The 19170-nt window shown below is 39.6% G+C and overlaps 1 protein-coding gene across 2 annotated transcripts in view; it reads left to right on the top strand.

Annotated features, from left to right (window-relative positions):
* The window catches only part of LOC126266633 (zinc finger protein 665-like), a 156607-nt gene that overhangs the window by 125609 nt on the left and 11828 nt on the right, over positions 1-19170 (top strand). The window contains exon 7 of one of the 2 annotated variants that reach the window (XM_049970993.1): positions 4312-4458. The exons of the other annotated variant lie outside the window; for it this stretch is intronic. Coding sequence (XP_049826950.1) covers positions 4312-4458 — 147 coding nt within the window. The remainder of the gene's footprint in view (positions 1-4311; positions 4459-19170) is intronic. 2 annotated transcript variants of the gene reach the window in all.

Genomic DNA, 19170 nt, shown 5'->3' with positions numbered 1-19170 from the left:
AATGCCATGTGGCCATTTGGAGCAGTCTTCTCGCCATCCGTAACCCCAATCATCTTGTGACCATGCAGTCTTGTGACCACCGCTGTCAGCAGTCGTGCACATTGGGCACATTCCTGCCAAGTCTTACTGCAATATTGCCGAAGGAACGTCTAGCTTCTCATAGCCCTATCCCACAACCTCGTTCAAACTTTGTGAGTTGTTTTTAGTAGTGTGTTTGTCACCTTAAAGGCATTCTTGACTAATGTCAACTAACCACGACAAAACTGTTAGGGCCGTTACAGTGTGTATTTAAAGCAAACCTGATTTGCATCGTCGTAGTGGGACTACAAGTGCCAGTATTATGTGACTGGTGTGATGTTTGAATAGACGTATCATTGAGATGTAAAAACATACCTGCCTACTTTTGTTTGTGTCATATCTTTTCGGTGTTGCCATTTTTTCCCCCCATCAGTTTATCTGTATGTTGTAATCTTTCCACATCACTGAAATTTGTTTATAAGACCACCAATCTCCCATTGTTCAAATTTGTTAGTTTTAAGTATCCTTCCATCATAACTTCATTACTAATCCCATGCTTTTTGGCCTGCTTGCCATCTGGCTTCAGTACAATTTTGTTTAGTCACTTATTTGACTGATGTTATGTTGATCGCTATGGTTTTTAAGTCTAATTAAGCCTAGAGTTGTGTAGATTTGACTTATTTTTAACATGTAGTGTCTTTGCATTTTTGTCAGCTTTAAAGGAAGTTTCGAATGCATAGAAATTGTCGTGTTTCGTTTTGTTCTTGTAGACATATGTGTTTGATTTTTCTTTGCGAAGTTCAAACTTTTGTTTGTGGCCTCTAACTACCTGTTTCGTTCCTGTAGTAATATGCGAAGAACCGTTTAATAGTTATTTTAATGCTTCATTTTGAATACGTAAGAATGAAGAAACTACATTGGCTAAGTCACACCTTGAAATTCCATATCTGACTGTCAGTCACTTGATCAACACACCTATGGGTATATGGAATTGTGACGAGTAATCAGTATTTGCACGGCAAGCAAAGCTGATTTCTAATACTATCTGAGATACATAATACATTGGATGATGATAACCCCTCAGTGCTAGCTTGTGAAGAGCAGATTGTTCTGGAAATATGAATTGCGTGATGAATTAGGTGATAAAAAATATGATGTTTGGAATATTTGCAGTATACTGCTTAATACAATTGTTTAAAAACATCTCTCATTGCAAAAAGGACATATTGAGCAGTGGAGAATTTCGTACTGCAACTATTGAACCTGCAGTTTCTCTCTCTCTCTCTCTCTCTCTCTCTCTCTCTTTTTCTCTCTCGGCGTGTGCACCTTGTCTCTATAGTGGGTAGGTGGGTAGCTTGTGTCCAGAATTTTTTTTTTATTGTGGCATTAACATCTTCGAGATTTCGCACAAGTCTTACTCAGGCACTGCCTATGCTGGTGCACATATGACAATCACATGTGAATTGAATCCCAACACTTAACTAACAAATGCTTGAAGTGAATAGGAGAAGGCAATGTAAATGAAGAAAAAGGAAACACAGAAGTTGCTGAATGTGCATATTGCTACCCACCAAAGAATGGAGATGTTGAATCACAGGCAGGCACAACAAAAAAGACTGCTAGACAAGGCCAACTGTCTTCTTGCAGAATATTACTTTTAGTCTTTCTTTGCATTTTTATAAAGCAGTAAATTCTCATCACACAAAAAGTTTTTTTCCATTACTTAGTTGAAAGAAATTGTGCTGGATCTCTTTTCAAAGTATGTGTGAAGCCATCTGCAATGTAAAGAATGTTCCATTATACAAAGTGGTGGCAGAAAACACACACAAAAGGAGGTTATAATTAGGCAAGCTTTCAGAGCCAGTTGCTTTTTCATGCAGAAGGATTGAAGTGGAACGAAGACAGGTGAAGGAAAAGGACTGGAGAGGTGTAGGAAAAGGGATAGATTTCAGAGCAGTCTTCTGAACCAGGGGTCAGGGGAGACATAGCAGACAGGATGAGACGGAAAGACTGATTGTTAGGGACTGCACTGGACAAGATTTGAAACACGAACTAGTTCTTGTGAACTGGTTCTTGCCACCCACCTGGCCTTAATTTACATTAATTTCTTGTATCTCAGCACCATCGTGACAGTAACTACTACTTCCTTCGCTCTGTTTTAGTTTTGTACGTCTTTCATTTTTTTTTACCTGTCTATCTTTCACCATCCCTCTTCCGCCTCTGTCACATAAAATGCATTTAGCTTTTCACTCTTCATAACTCGTACACAATGTTTTAGCAGTAATCTCCGTCTTTCATATTACCGTGTCTTCCACCTTTAAGCTCTCAGGTTTTCAAATCTCATCTGGTGCAGTCCCCAACAATCAGTATTTTTTTCTCATCCCTTCCAATAAGTCTCCCCTGACCTGCAGTTCTGATGACTCTTCCAAAATCAACCCCTTTTCGTAGACCTCTCCAGTCCTTTTCCTTCATCCCTCTTCCTCCCCCTTCAAACCCTTTTGCCTGGAGAAGAAGCCACTGGCTCTGATAGCTTGCCTTATTATAACCTTTTATGTGTTTGTTCTGCTGCTGCTGCTGCTGCTGCTGCTGCTGCTGCTTGGCGGGTAGCTTTAATGTGTATCCAGTTACATTATGATTGTTTTCATTATACAAAGATATTTGTTATAAATTTTTGAGGCAGAATTGCGTTCAGGAGATAAAATTTTTGACATGTATATTGAGAGTTCTAAAAAGTAAATCAAACTACCCTTGCTTTGTTTGATGCCTCCCCCTCGCATGTTTTGTCTGCCCTGTACCTTGTGGGCCCATGTCATCCTTAATTTGACCTCCTGATGGTAAATATTGGTCAGCAGTTGTCTCTGTTAGTTTTATCCTTTTGATACAAATCTGTTTGTTATATTACAAAACTAACAAAACATACTGTTAGCAATATGCTTTTATCTAACTCTACAACTCATTGCTTTGAACATAAAGGGAATTTTTGTACTTTAACATTACTGTTTCTGTGATGATCTGTGTACCGTGTGGCCTCCCTCTCGTTTGACCAGTCCATGACTGCACAGTGGACGTCATCATCATAGTATATTAGTTTTTTTTATCATCGTCCTACAGAAAACTGTGCAAGGTGAAGGTGCTATATGGAAAATGAAAACATTTATCTCAGAGCTGATCTTCGTGACAAAAAATCTGGACTTTTGTGCCACAAGCAAGAGTAGGGTCACCTATCCAGTGGTCCCTTGTATTTCGTCAATATTGTCCAGTAGTAATACGATAGCGGTCACCATTTGTAATAGATCTAGCATATGAAGGTATCATGTTTTGGGATGTGGCAAATGAACATAATGAGACTTTGTGAATTATCATTTTGATTTCATGGGACATTGTGTGTAAACTCGTGTGGTACACTCCATGCACAATTTTTATGGTGGTGTAGGCATTCACAAGGAGTTTCATACATAACAGTGTATGATACTTTCTGGCAGTGATTGTGCACATTGCTAAAATTAGTGTTAATTGTTTTGGAATATACAAGCCAGTTGCTACTTTACTGCACACGTAACAATAAAAGACAGCTAAAATCTCTGGGCACATGAATACCATTTAATAAAAATGTCTTAAAAAAAAGTAATTTGCCACAAACAAAAGGGCCTGTGTGAACCAAAATGTCTCTCCTTTCTGTTAGTTGGACTTGGTGTTGTATGTTGCAATGAATACAATATTGTATGTCCCTTTGTGATGAAGTCTGTGGTGTGTATAATGTGCAAGGCAAGTTTCTACTGAACAAAGATATGGAACTGGCAGCCACAAAACAAGTGTGCTGTATTACCTCACATACTTTGGATGAGCCATGTGCTAGTTCAACCAATATCAGAAGAGCATTGTGTATTTAGATGATATGTAAACAAACAATTTACACTTCTTTTGTGACACTGTGTTTCAATACAGTTCTGAAGTAAATTGATTTGCCTGTAAAATGTTCATATCACCTAGTAATCAGAGCAGGTGTATCAAAATTAACTAAAAATAAAGCTGTGAAATGGAAGCTCAAAGATATCCAGGTATCTTTCAAAGAGAATTTGTCATTAAGTGGAACTTGCCCTTAATACTAATATTTCATTAATTTGGTTGTGATATTTAATTGTAAGAACATACAGTCAGCATTAAATACCTGAATATAATTACTGGAACAAAGAGGAATATGTGGATGCCTTATGTCTTCATGTTCTAAGAATATTTTTAACATGGTAGATTGACACATTGTACTATTTCTCATAACAGTTTCTCATCCGATAGGTCAGAGAAGATGATAAACTTCCACTACAGATATGTATAACATGTATTGATAAATTAAACTCGTGTCATGAATTAGTCAGTTCTTGCTTGGAAGCTGATGCAAAGTTACGAAAATTATTCTGCATTGAAGATGAAGAATCCATTGAAGTAAGTATGTGTGTTTTTGTAGTATACCACGTTCCACCAAATACAGAATTGTTTATCTAGAATGGCTGTTAAGTCCTCCAAAATTATAAGCTTTCTTTATATTAATTTTTCATTGAAAAGTCCATTCTGCCTTCCTGCATTTTTAATAAGTCATTAGTTAACAGGATAATGAATGCATAAGAGGAAAGTAGACTTTGCACGCTTGCGCATGCCTGCTCCCATTCTCGCACCTATCCACCCACTCACCTGTTTACAACACACACACACACACACACACACACACACACACACACACACACACACACACAGGCGTTCATGCACTACCATCCATCCAACCTGCACCAACTCCTTTTACCTTCCAGAAAATCACTGGGTCACTGCTGGGAACCACTAGGTTCTTTTTAAGCCTTAGTTATATTAATCTGTTGCTGGACCTCCCTCTAAAAAAATGTTAAACTTCCAATAAACGTTATAGCTGACTCCATAATTAACTGTTTAGAACTGAGCTTGTTATTAGAAATTTTAAGATAGAATAAGATAGAAGCTGGAATGCAATCACAGTAAAGTGTGGAGGGGGAGGGGGGGGGGGGGGCAGGAAGGGAACCTTTCACCTATAGAAGACAAGTAGAAAAAAATATATATTTATATGAGAAACCACTGGTGACGCAAAGGTTATATTTTCCTATTCCATTGACCAAAACAAGAATTGTTTGATTGTATACATTATACATTGAATTGCAGACAGGCTCAACAAAGAGACTCTTACACATTAAGCTCTCATCCAAAGCATTCTTAAAAACGAAAAGGATTCACAGAAGCAGATACACCACACACACACACATGATCGCACTAGCTGGTGCTGTGTGTGTGTGTGTGTGTGTGTGTGTGTGTGTGTGTGTGTGTGTGTGTGTGTGTACACGCAATTTCTTTTCTGAAGAAGGCATTGACCAGAAGCTTAGTGTGTAACTGTCTTTTCATTATGTCTGTCTTCAACTCAGCATGTCATCTTTACAGTGAGTTGCAATCTATCCTTTCCATAATTGGTGATATTCCAAATTGGACTTTCTATTGTTTAATTGTTTGTCTATGACTAACTAATGTAATCAGAACAAACAGTCCATTCTTAGCAAAAGAGTGAGTTTATGTTCAATGTAGTGACAGTTTTTACTTTCAGTAACTTTTAACTAGCACTGCCTTCGTCTACTTTTGGTTCCTTTGATTAATTACTATTTCTGGGTGAACATAATTAGAAGAAAAGCATGTAGAAAAGAAGTCCTGTGCACTCAACTAAGGTTATTCTGTCTCTTGCTGACTGAGCATTTCTCTCAGACTGAGAGACTAATTCGGTGTGTGGGCCGTTGTCCTCAATTACGAAAATTTCGTATACAATCCAATTCCAGGACAATAGCTACTGTCAAATCCATGCTCTCCATATATAGGGCCAACACAGTGAGTAGCATAAGACACTTCTATGAATTTTGTGACAATTATTTGCAGTCCAGTAATAAAACTTTTTTTTTTTTTTTAAAATAAAAAGAAAGGATTTTTATATTTTTCCAGTCTCTTCCACCGTTAACACCATTGTGTTAAGGTGTGCCTGAGAGTTATGATTCAGCAATCCACTAGTACTTTCTGCAGAAATCCTGAGGGCTGTGAGGGTTGACTGGTATATGCCCCAACTGCCTCCACACTTCCTAATGTTTTTATACTCTGTCAGATGTGTATATTTTGATTAAGCACTCGTGTTTGAAACCCAGAGCAGGATGATGATTCATTCAGGTGTGGGAACATGTCAGCCATCTCTGAAGTGGCTCATTAAGTATCCGTGTTTCACATTACCATATTACTTGGTGGAGAACATTCTGACAATGCAACCATTGTGAGTAATTGCTGGATTACTGTGTCACAACCAACAAAAACTTATCAGGCCCCGTCTATATCACTCCATAGCTGTAGTAAATGTTAAGGTTATTTTTGCTGCAAAATTACCTAAATTAGCATTTCAGTGGGGACAAATACATTTTCAAACTTTTTGGTTGCTGAATGAAGTGATGAGAAATTGATTGCACTAGTTGTTGCATTTTAATCCACTACAGTAAAAAGAAAATAACTTTTGTGGTATACAGTCCATTGAAACACTCGAGGGATATAGACTAAGTTATTTATCAGAACTGAACATAATGAAGATCTCCTTTGTTACAACAGAATTGTTGAATAAAATTCCCTGTTTATAACAATGAAAATAGTCAATTATTTATGTTAAAGTAAATTAATAGATGAAATGGCTACTCGCCAAGTGGCAGCAGGGGAACACACAAAACGCTTTAATTTTTACAAGCTTTCAGAGCCAGTGACTCCTCCTACTGGCAGAAGAGTTGAAGGAGAATGGAGAGAAGTGAAGGGAAAGGACTAGAGACGTTTAGGGGAAGGGGCACTGTTCAGGAAAGTCACCCATAATCCCGGATCAGGGGAGAATTACTGGACAGAGTGAGAAGGGAACGTTGAATGTTAGGGACTGAACTGGATGAGAATTGAATACCTGAGAGCCAAAGTTAGACGATAAGGTAATATGCAAGACAGAGGTTATTACTACAACATCGTGAAGAGTGAAAAACTAATTGCATTGCATATAACAGAGCTGGGAGGGGGACGGCGAAAAATGGAAAAGTCAGAAAATGAAAGATGTAAGTAACTAAAATTGAATGAAGAAAGTAGTAGTTACTGTGAAGAGATGCTGAGATGGAAGGAATTAACATAAATTAAGCCTAGGTGGATAGTGAGAACCAAGGACATGTTGTAGTGCTAGTTCCCACCTGTGGCGTTCTGAGAAACTGGTCTCTGGGGGAAGAATCCAGATGGTGCATGTGATAAAATTGTACAGCTTGCTCCGCAACAGGATATTTTGTGTTGCCTTTATAAACCCTCTATGCCCATTAGTCTTGACTGATAACTAGGTGGTAGCAATGCTTGTAAAAGGTTGGAAAATGTGTCGTTCACAAGTGGCTCTCTCTTTGGTAGTAATGTTTTGTCTGTTACAGGGTTAATATAGGTGGTTGTGGGAGGGAGCATAGGGCAAATCTTGCAGCAGGGATGGTCACAGGGATAGGAGCCATAGGGTAGGGAGACAGGTGCAGAAGGAGCATAGGGCCTGACAAGGATATTGCGGAAATTGGAAGGGTGACGAAACACTATATTAGGTGTAGTGGACAAAATATCAGAGAGAATGGATCTCATTTCAGGGCAGGATTTCAGGAAGTCATGGGCTTGTCGGAGTAGCTGATTAATATGTTAAAGACAAGGGTAGTACTGGGTGACTAGAGATGTGTTCTGAAGTTGTTTTTTTGGAGGAATTAGCAGAACTGCTTTTGAGCTAGGCTATTGGGATAATTATGTCCAGCAAAAGCTGAAGTGAGAGTGGTGGTGTACTGCTGTAAAGAGTCTGCATCTGAACAAATACATTTGCAACAAATGCCATTGCTGTTTGGGAGGGAATGTTTGACATGGAAAGGATGGCAACTGTCAATATATATTAGTACTGTTGTTAGTTAGTAGGTTTGATGTGGATGGAAGTGTGTAGCTAGCCTTCGGTGAGGATGAGGTAAACATCAGGGAAAATGGCATGGAATTCAGAAGGATCATGTGAAATTTAATTGGGAGAAGGTATTAAGAGATTCCAGGAATTTTTAACAGGTCATTCTCAACGTGAGTCCATATGGCAAAGATGTCATCAATGTATGTAAACCAAACCAGGAGCTGACTGCTTTTGGATCATTTACATACATTGTCACTAATCGACTATTTTCATTTTTATATTAGCCCTTGTAGCCATCATTCCTTCTTATGTAGTCCTCTTTTCAGTCTTTGTTGTTATCTGTCTTGTTCAAGCTATTGTCTGTTTTCTACATTTTATGCTAGTATTCCAATCGTTTATTTACCTGTGCCACCCGGATTTGTCAACTCTTTGCCTCTACATCTTTTCTAGTACCGGTTTTCGTGCACATTGTTTTTTACGAATTTGCTTATATGAATTCCACTGTTATTTATGAATTTGCCTACAGTTCCACTACACTGCAGGGCATTCTCCCGATCATCTTTCGTTGATTTATATTAAAATTTGACTGCTGTTTTCTTTCCTATCCTCCACTTACTCTGTTTACGCACTTGTTTCATATTTTTGTGTGTTTGTTTTTCACCAAACCACTCTGATTGACTTTTACTACCATTTCCTACATTACTTTGTTTTCCAGGCAAAGTAGTTTACATGATCTCCTGTGACTTCCTCTTTCTGTCTGACCAGTTTTTAAAATTTTGTCTCCTTTCACGACTTTGGCTATTTCCCTCCCCCCATCCCCTTGCCCCCCCCCCCCCCCCCCCTCCTACTACCTCCCATATAATTTTTTCAGATCGTATAGACCACTCTTGTGGTGAGAAGTTCTTGTCTACTCAAGCCTTTTGTTAACCATTGCCCGTTCTCACAATTGTCGTGCAAAATTTTCTGATTTTCCGAATTTTTTCCCCTACTTTTCTTCCGTTTGTCTATCTTTTTCCACCCTCTGCCTCTCGTTTATGCCACTCCCACCATTTCTAGCACTCCAAACTGTCATCTCTTGCCATGGTGAATTCCATCAAATATTACATCTGTTATTTTCAAATACATGCCTCTGCACTGCCGAAATTAAGATCCCAAATTCTGTTTCTGGAAACCTGCCTGTCCCTTGGAGTTACACCCAAACGCCTAACTGAAAGTTCCTATTTCTGGATGTAATCCTACTGTACACCACCTTCTGTAACAGTTTCAAATACAGCACATACCCGACTAAACTGTGACCATTTTGCCTCATTTGCCAGTTTCCATTCCACTAGACTTCTCGCCTTCTACAAAATCTTGCAGTTATCTGCCCCTCATGTTTTCTTGGAGTGTATCATCTGCCAAGCCAACTTCAGACTGCAACAACTTGCCAGACTTAACCTCAAAAAGCTATCTCATCTTCTCTTAAAGTTCCTCAACAGTAATGTTTCCCTTCTTGTCTCGCTGCAGCTTTATAGACAGGCACACCATCAACCACCACTCCTCTTCTCCAAACTGAGCTTGGCCAGCCTCCTCAACATCCCACAGCCTTCACCGTTGTCTCCCAGACCAGTACAGTGCACAGTGTTCTTAACCTCTCTCTACCAACCCCCCTCCCATCGGTGAGTTATAAATTATATGTATTATCTAAGGTTATCACTTTCAGCCCTAAACCATGCTGCTTTGGTGAGGAACCTACTTTCTTTTACACTTAGTGTCAACTGCAAATATCACTTTGCAACCCAGTCCCAAAACCATTCAAGCAGCAAACCTGACACTGAACACTGCCTTGAACAGTTCCGACCATGGTTCCAACTTGATCCACCACCACTACCTCAGAATTATCCCATACAAATTTATAAAGAATTCCTCACATCCAGCATTGCTTCACAACCTTTCCTCAGGTCCCCACAACATGGCCGTAACCCGTCCTCTGCAGATCTCCAGGCCCTATGTTCCCTGAAAGCTGATGACCACATCATTATCCTCCTAGCATACAAAGTATCTACTACTGTGGTGCTTGACTTACAGGAGTATGTTAGTGAAGGTCTATTCCAGCAGTCTGACACCTCCACATAAAGCATCTGCCATCAGTATCACATCCCTGTGATTCAAACTGACCTGCAGTGTCTCCTAAATACCTCGGGCCCATCACAAGGGCTTACGCCTCAATCCATAGAACTTCTTACCACACCCAAACCATGCACTCCCACATTTTACCTTCTTCCTAAGATCCACAAACCCAACCATCCTGGCTATTCTGTAGTTGCCGGCTTCAAAGCACCTACCAAACTTATACCTGCCTTAGTTGGTCAATGTCTGCAAAACATAGCACAAAGACTTCCCTGTTGTATTAAAGATACCAACCATTTCCTAGATTGTCGGAAATATGTGCCTGTCCTACTCCCACTACACACCTTGCTCCTTTTATACCATCACCACTAATATACATAGTCTGTCTGCTGCTAAACATTTCCTCAGTCAGTGCCCACCTGATTCCAAACCTATGACATCTTTCTTATGCACCTTCATCAACTTTATACTTACCAATAATTACTGCACCTTTGAGGGGTAGACATACAAGCTGATCAGCAGTGTGGCCATGGGAACCGGGATGGCTACTTCCTACACCAACCTTTCCATGAGTCACTTGGAGGAAGCTTTCCTGGGATCCATTAGCCTTCAGTCCCTGGTTTGATTTAGATACATTGATGACATCTTTGCCATGTCGTCGTCGTCGTCTTCAGTCCTGAGACTGGTTTGATGCAGCTCTCCGTGCTACCCTATCCTGTGCAAGCTGCTTCATCTCCCAGTACCTACTGCAACCTACATCCTTCTGAATCTGCTTAGTGTATTCATCTCTTGGTCTCCCTCTACTAGTGTATTCATCTCTTGGTCTCCCTCTATGATTTTTACCCTCCACGCTGCCCTCCAATACTAAATTGGTGATCCCTTGATGCCTCAGAACATGTCCTACCAACCGATCCCTTCTTCTGGTCAAGTTGTGCCACAAACTTCTTTTCTCCCCAATTCTATTCAATACTTCCTCATTAGTTATGTGATTTACCCATCTAATCTTCAGCATTCTTCTGTAGCACCACATTTTGAAAGCTTCTATTCTCATCTTGTCCAAACTATTTATCGTCCATGTTTCACTTCCAAACATGGCTGTACTCCATACAAATACTTTCAGAAATGACTTCCTGACACTTAAATCTATACTCGATGTTAATAAATTTCTCTTCTTCAGAAACGCTTTCCTTGCCATTGCGTCTACATTTTATATCCTCTCTACTTCGACCATCATCAGTTATTTTGCTCCCCAAATAGCAAAACTCCTTTACTACTTTAAGTGTCTCAATTCCTAATCTAATTCCCTCAGCATCACCCGACTTCATTCGACTACATTCCATTATCCTCGTTTTCCTTTTGTTGATGTTCATCTTATATACTCCTTTCAAGACACTGTCCATTCCGTTCAACTGCTCTTCCAAGTCCTTTGCTGTCTCTGACAGAATTACAATGTCATCGGCAAACCTCAAAGTTTTTATTTCTTATCCATGGTTTTTAATACCTACTCCCAATTTTTCTTTTGTTTCCTTTACTGCTTGCTCAATATACAGATTGAATAACATTGGGGAGAGGCTACAACCCTGTATCCCTCCATCCCAACCACTGCTTCCTTTTCATGTCACTCAACTCTTGTAACTCCCATCTGGTTTCTGTACAAATTGTAAATAGCCCTTCGCTCCCTGTATTTTACCTCTGCCACCTTTAGAATTTGAAAGAGAGTATTCCAGTCAACATTATTGAAAGCTTTCTCTAAGTCTACAAATGCTGGAAACGTAGGTTTGCCCTTCCTTAATCTAGCTTCTAAGATAAGACGTAGGGTCAGTATTGCCTCACGTGTTCCAGTATTTCTACGGAATCCAAACTGATCTTCCCCGAGGTCGGCTTCTACTAGTTTTTCCATTAGTCTGTAAGGAATTCGTGTTAGTATTTTGCAGCTGTGACTTATTAAACTGATAGTTCGGTAATTTTCACATCTGTCAACACCTGCTTTCTTTGGGATTGGAATTATTATATTCTTCTTGAAGTCTGAGGGTATTTCGCCTGTTTCATACATCTTGCTCACCAGATGGTAGAGTTTTGTCAGGACTGGCTCTCCCAAGGCCATCAGTAGTTACAGTGGAATGTTGTCTACTCTGGGGTCCTTGTTTCGGCTCAGGTCTTTCAGTGCTCTGTCGAACTCTTCACGCAATATCATATCTCCCATTTCATCTTCATCTACATCCTCTTCCGTTTCCATAATATTGTCCTCAAGTACATCGCCCTTGTATAGACCCTCTATATACTCCTTCCACCTTCCTGCTTTCCCTTCTATGCTTAGAACTGGGTTTCCATCTGAGCTCTTGATGTTCATACAAGTGGTTATTTTATCTCCAAAGGTCTCTTTAATTTTCCTGTAGGCAGTATCTATCTTAGCCCTAGTGAGATAAGCCTGACATTTGTCCTCTAGCCATCCCTGCTTAGCCATTTTGCACTTCCTGTCGATGTCATTTTTGAGACGTTTGTATTCCTTTTTCCCTGCTTCATTTACTGCATTTTTATATTTTCTACTTTCATCAATTAAATTCAATATTTCTTCTGTTACCCAAGGATTTCTACTAGCCCTTGTCTTTTTACCTACTTGATCCTCTGCTGCCTTCACTACTTCATCCCTGAAAGCTACCCATTCTTCTTGTACTGTATTTCTTTCCCCCATTCCTGTAATAAATTGTTCCCTTATGCTCTCCCTGAAACCCTGTACAACCTCTGGTTCTTTCAGTTTATCCAGGTCCCATCTCCTTACATTCCCACCTTTTTGCCGTTTTTTTTTTTTTTTTTTTTTTTTTTTTTTTTTTTTTTTTTCCAGTTTTAATCTACAGTTCATAACCAATATATTGTGGTCAGAGTCCACATCTGCCCCTGGAAATGTTTTACAATTTAAAACCTGGTTCCTACATCTCTGTTTTACCATAATATAATCTATCTGATACCTTCTAGTATCTCCAGGATTCTTCCCTGTATACAACCTCCTTTCATGATTCTGAAATCAAGTGTTAGCTATGATTAAGTTGTGCTCTGTGCAAAATTCTACCAGGCGGACTCCTCTTTGCCATATCGACTCATAGTGAGGCTGACCTGTTAAAACCCGTCTACGTACTTTCTCCCAGTTAAATTTAACATAGTCCTCATGCCATTTTCCTTGATGTTTATATCATCCTCACTGAAGATAATCTTGACACTTCCATCCACATCAAACCTACTAACAAACTTGCCATTCTTTCCATGTCAAATGTTTCCTCTCATAGAGCCTTGGCATTTGAGGCAAATGTATTTGTTCAGATACTTAATCTTTACAGCAGTACACCACCACTCATACTTCAGCCTTCACTGGATGTAAATTATCCTAATAGCCTAGTTGTGCCTATCTGCGATTCACCATCTACACTATATGGTGAGAAGCAAACTTTCCTTCTCTTAATAGTGTTACATTGCATCCTGGATTTTCCATTTTTTGATTTTAGCCTAGTTCAAAAGTAGATTTCCCAGGCCATCACATCCAACTCTCGTACTGCTGATGTGGTGTCACCGCCAGACACCACACTTGCTAGGTGGTAGCCTTTAAATCAGCCGCGGTCCTGTAGTATACGTCGGACCCGCATGTCGCCACTATCAGTGATTGCAGACCGTGCACCGCCACACGGCAGGTCTAGAGAGACTTCCTAGCACTCGCCCCAGTTGTACAACCGATGATTCACTGACAAAATACGCTCTCATTTCCCGAGACGATAGTTTAGTATAGCCTTCAGCTACGTCATTTGCTCCGACCTAGCAAGGCGCCATATTCAGTTACTATTGATATTGTGAATCATGTACCGTCAAGAGCGACGTTCATCATTTATGGATTAAAGTTAAGTATTCCACCAGCTACGTCCGTTTTTCTAAATTCTAATTTCCTTGTCTTGTTCCAGACCTCACGCCAGCCTGCGTGAGCTAAAACGCGTGCATTTTGGCCTCCTCTAGTAACACGGTGTTGGCTCTCCTGCCAACAACAGCAGCTGATCCCGCCAAAAAACATCAGAGTAGACCACTCGTCACTCAGTATTATCCTGGTCTTAAATATGTTAATCAGCTACTTTGACAAGGCCATTACTTCCTAAATTCATGCTCTGAAATGAGATCCATTCTGTCAAATCAGCTACTTTGACAAGGCCATTACTTCCTAAATTCATGCTCTGAAATGAGATCCATTCTGTCAAATTTTGCCCACCACACCTAGAATAGCTTTCTGTCGTCCTCACACTCTCCACAATATCCTTTTCAGTCCCTATGCTCCTTCTGCATACATCTCCATACCCAATGATTCCTACCGCTATGAGAGTCCTCGCTGCAAGTCTTGCCCTGTGCACCCTCCTACCACCAACTATTCCTACCCTGTAACAGGCAAAAAATATATTATCAAAGAGAGAGCCACCTGAGAAATGGCACATCGTATACCAGCTTTCATGTGAACACTGTTTGGCCTTTTACATCGGCATGACTACCACCCAGCTATCAGTCAGGATGAATGGGTATAGGCAGAGGATGTATACAGAGAACATAAAATATCCTGTTGCAGGGCATGCTGTACAAAATGACAGTCATTACCTCAGTGCCTGTTCCATCACACGCACCATCTGGATTCTTCCCCCCAGACACCAGTTTCTCATAACCCCGTAGGTGGAAATAGCACTACAATATGTCCTTGTTTCTCGCCACCCACCTGAGCTTAATTTACGTTAATTCCTTCAGGCTCAGCATCTTTTCACTGTAACCACTCCTTTCTTCATTCCATTTTAGTTTTCTGTACCTTTCATTTTCTGACTTGTTATTTTTTGCTGTCACACCTCTCTTGGATATAATGAACTTAGCTTAACAGTCTTCTTAATTTGTGCCCAATACTGTAGTAGTAATCGCTCTTGCATATTACTCTGTCTTCCACTTTTAAGCTCTCAGATTTTTTAATCTCATCCGGTGCAGTCCCAAACAATCAATTGGTCTTTACCTGTCATCCATGCAGTAAGTCTCCCGTGACCCACATGACTGGCAGAGTTTCCTGAATTCTACCCCTTAAGTCGCTAAACCTCTTCCTTTGTCTTCAACTCTTCTACCAGAAGAAGGAGCCACTGGCTCCGAAAGCTTGTAAAAGTTAAATCCTTTTGTGTTTGGGTTCTCTTGGTCCCTCTTGGTGAGTAGATTTTTTAAAATCTATTTTTTTTATATATACATTTATGTGAATTGTGGAATTTTTGATAACTTGGATATGTAGTCAGTGGCACTCCTCAGGGAAAAATATTTGCAAATTGGTCAAATCAGCCTTTATTTTCTGTTTTAATTTGTAGATGATGACTGTTTTAATTACATGAATGGAGCAACTTGTCAATTGCACTGAACAGAACTCCTTAAGGCATTGAGGTTTTCATTTACTTTAACCTACATTATGTTTATTTTAAAGTGATATTCTTTCTGAATCATCTCGTTCACATTGGTTATGCAATTCATAATTGGGAAGGTATTACATTGCCTCAAAAAGCTCTCCCAAAAGCTCTTCAAAATGTTGTTGAAATATTATTCTTCAGATTTCATTTCCAATTTTTATACGATATCAGCAGAGATGGACACAAAATGGAATCTGATGTACAGCATGCCGGATGGCAATAGGCAGCAGCTTCTGATTATTCAGTGAAATTACAAAACTATCAAAGTTGAAGTTGGACAGAAGTTTGTTTTTATTTACATAGTGGCTGAAATTCCATGTAGTTTTGATGGTTTCATAATTTCATTGAATGGAAACATGAGTTACAAAAGTCTAACATCATTGGAAAAGTTGTTCAAAATAATTATTATCTGTTAGATAAAAGTCTTGTTTTACTGGTTTGAAGAGACCAATGAATACAGATGGCAAGTATATATGGATGTTGGAAATTGTTAGTTTAATGTTCACCTGCTGAGTGGCCAATATTTTTCTTAGTGTTTTTGATTGTGCTTTGTAAGTATTTTATCCCGCTCTACTGTTGACATCACAGTGAGTATATGAATAGCAACTGAGAAATTTGTAGGATCCATATTATAGTCAATGTTAACTTAGTGTGTTTATTGAGGAAAATTTGAGCTGCTATTGACTTTTGCTGATATTCCGTAACCCTTTTTTTCTGAAAATTACTCTATTCCATTGTAGTATGGTGACACAACAAACTTACCATGGCTAATCGCAACACAAAGGAGTTGTGCAAAATCACGAAAGTTCATAGGTGTGTTTCTACATCTGAAAAACAATGTTTGTTGAAATTTCATGCCAGTCACATGAGACTGGCGCTAGCAGTGCCAGTTTGAGGATGCAAATCAGGTTTGGTTTAAACACACACTGTAATGGTCATGAGCTTTAATTACCTTTGAGATTGGACATGGTGAGTTGGCATTAGTCAAAAATGCCTTTAGAGAAACAAAAACACCATTATCAGCACCTCACTGTGTTTGAACAAGGTTGTGTAATACAGCTATGAGAAGCTGTGCGTTCCTTCGGTTGTACTGCAGAGAGACTTGACAGCAATGTACCCAATATACATGACTCCTGGCAGTGGTATTTGCAAAACGATTGGGCTCTAGACAGCAAGAGGACTTGGCTCCAAGTGGCCACATGGCAGTACCAAGACCATGGTGTTCATCATATGGCTCTGGCCCATCCTGCTACATCTGCAGCAGCAGGTTGAGCAGTGGTTGGTGCCACACTTAACTGTTAAAAATTAGTTATTTCAAGGCCAAATGCCCTGTACACTATCTGATCAAAAGTATCCTGACACACCCAAAAATATAGGTTTTTCCTTTATGTGCATTGTGCTGCCACCTTCTGCCAGGTACCCCATATCAGTGACCTCAGTAGTCATTACACGTCATGAGAGAGCAGAAGGGGGCACTCTGCGGAACTTACGGACTTCAAATGTGGTCGTGTGATTGGGTGTCACTTGAAGAGGGTCTTAATGTGTAATAGACAGATATCCATCCAGATCATCATTATTTGAATTCTAAATTGCATCAGGATCCACTGCAAGTACTATGACAGTTAGGCGGAAAGTGAGAAAACTTGGGATTTGATGCTTGATAGGCTGCTCATAAGCCACACATCGCACTGGTAAATGCCAACCGACGCCTCACTTACTGTAAGGAGCATAAACATTGATGACTGAACTGGGGAAAAACGTTGTATGTAGTGACAATCATGGTACGCCCCTGCACCCTCCATTCCCCATACACTGAATAAGCAAATTTCTGGCATTTCTCGTGACCCTCACCAGCATCACAGGTAGCTGGTATGTTGGCAATATCTGCCCGCATGTTATCCTTTAGGTCTTTTAAGGGTGACATAAATGCAAGATTTCAAAATCACGAGGGGTCTAATTAGGGATGTGGGCTGATCATTCTAAACACAACTCCAGTTGGCAAGGGTATGCGTGTCATGCCCTTTCCGGAAAAATTTCTGAGAACAGATTTATTTATTTATTACTCCCCCCCCCCCCCCCCCCCAATTGACTTGACAGGATGTGTCAACGAACAGAACATGTGCTACTGGGACAACACCAGTGATTGAGAATTGCATCAAAGGCTTCTATAGTAATCTAAATTCATAGTGTACTTCACGACCTCCATAGCTGCGAATGTTGGTTCCTAGTTTGTAGAAGAAAAAGGAGGTCATAATCATAGAGAATTCAGACCAGTATGTGAACATTCTGGAGAGATTTCTCCCCCTCACAACCTGATGAATTGGACTTGGGGACCTTTGGTCCCAACAGGATGGAGCAACAGGTCACACTGAAAGTGCTATTTTGTGGAAACACTTCCCAGAGCTCCTCATCTTAGTAAGGGGCGATTTGGAGTGGCTAATCCGTTTCCCCAATTTGGCAGCCCCTTGCACTCTCTCTCTCTCTCTCTCTCTCTCTCTCTCTCTCTCTCTCTCTCTCTCTCTCTCTCTCTCCTTAAACCACATTTATCATCCAAGGACCCTGCTAGACCTGAAGGCCAATATCTGGGCAGAAATTGCCAACGTAGCTGATGCTATGCTTGTAAGAGTCATGCAGAAAGTGAGAAATTAGCTTGTGCATTGTATAGCCTATGGGGGGACATCACCTACCTGAATGATTTTGAAATTTCTAGAAATGTATGTACTCATATAAAAAGATGTTCATAAAATGTGTTTTGATGGATAAACCGTAAACCCAACAGTGAAATGAAACAGGAGAAAAACACCAGGAACAGGGATCAGTAGAGAACAGATGTCGCACATTTTGTAATTTTTGACAGAGATAAACTCAAGCTGCAGTGTTCTTCTGTGACACATTAATGTAGAAGTTGGCACAGAAACAGCTAAGTAAAAAGTCCCCGCAATCTGCACATTTCTTTATATGTAAATTCTGACTTCGGAATTTTCCTTTGTGTGAGACCATGTGTGCAAGATTCGTGCGCTGATTTGAACTTCTAGATTTAGATTTTTGCTTTTCACGTCACTTCTGCATAATCTTTCATTTATGTATCAATACCTGTTTGTATTATAGTATATTGTGAAATTTCAAACATTCGGAAGTGCCACTATTAATTCGTACTGTTGTTGTTAATTGTAGGCATATACTTGTTTGTGCTTATTTACAATTTTTGAGAACAGTAGGCCTGTCCTCATTCGATAAAATTGTTTTCTAGTTTAATGGTGTGATTACATGAAAAATGTTTGAGAATTTTTGGATGCTTAAAAAACTGTATTTTTGTTACTTACTCTTAGGAGTATTTTAGATAACTTATTTCATAGCAAATCAACATTTGTGATTCACAGTTACTGCCAAAGAATAGATCACTCTGAATTTCATTGTATATCAATGCAAGTAGATGTTCATTTTTGAGAATAATATAAATTGTAGTAAATTGGCGTAAGTGATTTAGTTACTGTAGCAGATATAGTAAATAACATATAGTGTTACATCGAGTTTTCATTTTGAGAGAAGTACATATTATCTACATATATAATCAATTAAAACTATTTTCAACATCATTAGTGACTTCAAAAATATATAGTC

This window comes from Schistocerca gregaria, chromosome 4, assembly GCF_023897955.1.
Source record: "Schistocerca gregaria isolate iqSchGreg1 chromosome 4, iqSchGreg1.2, whole genome shotgun sequence".
NCBI lineage: Eukaryota > Metazoa > Arthropoda > Insecta > Orthoptera > Acrididae > Schistocerca > Schistocerca gregaria.
This window is presented reverse-complemented; position numbering and strand designations above follow the sequence as displayed.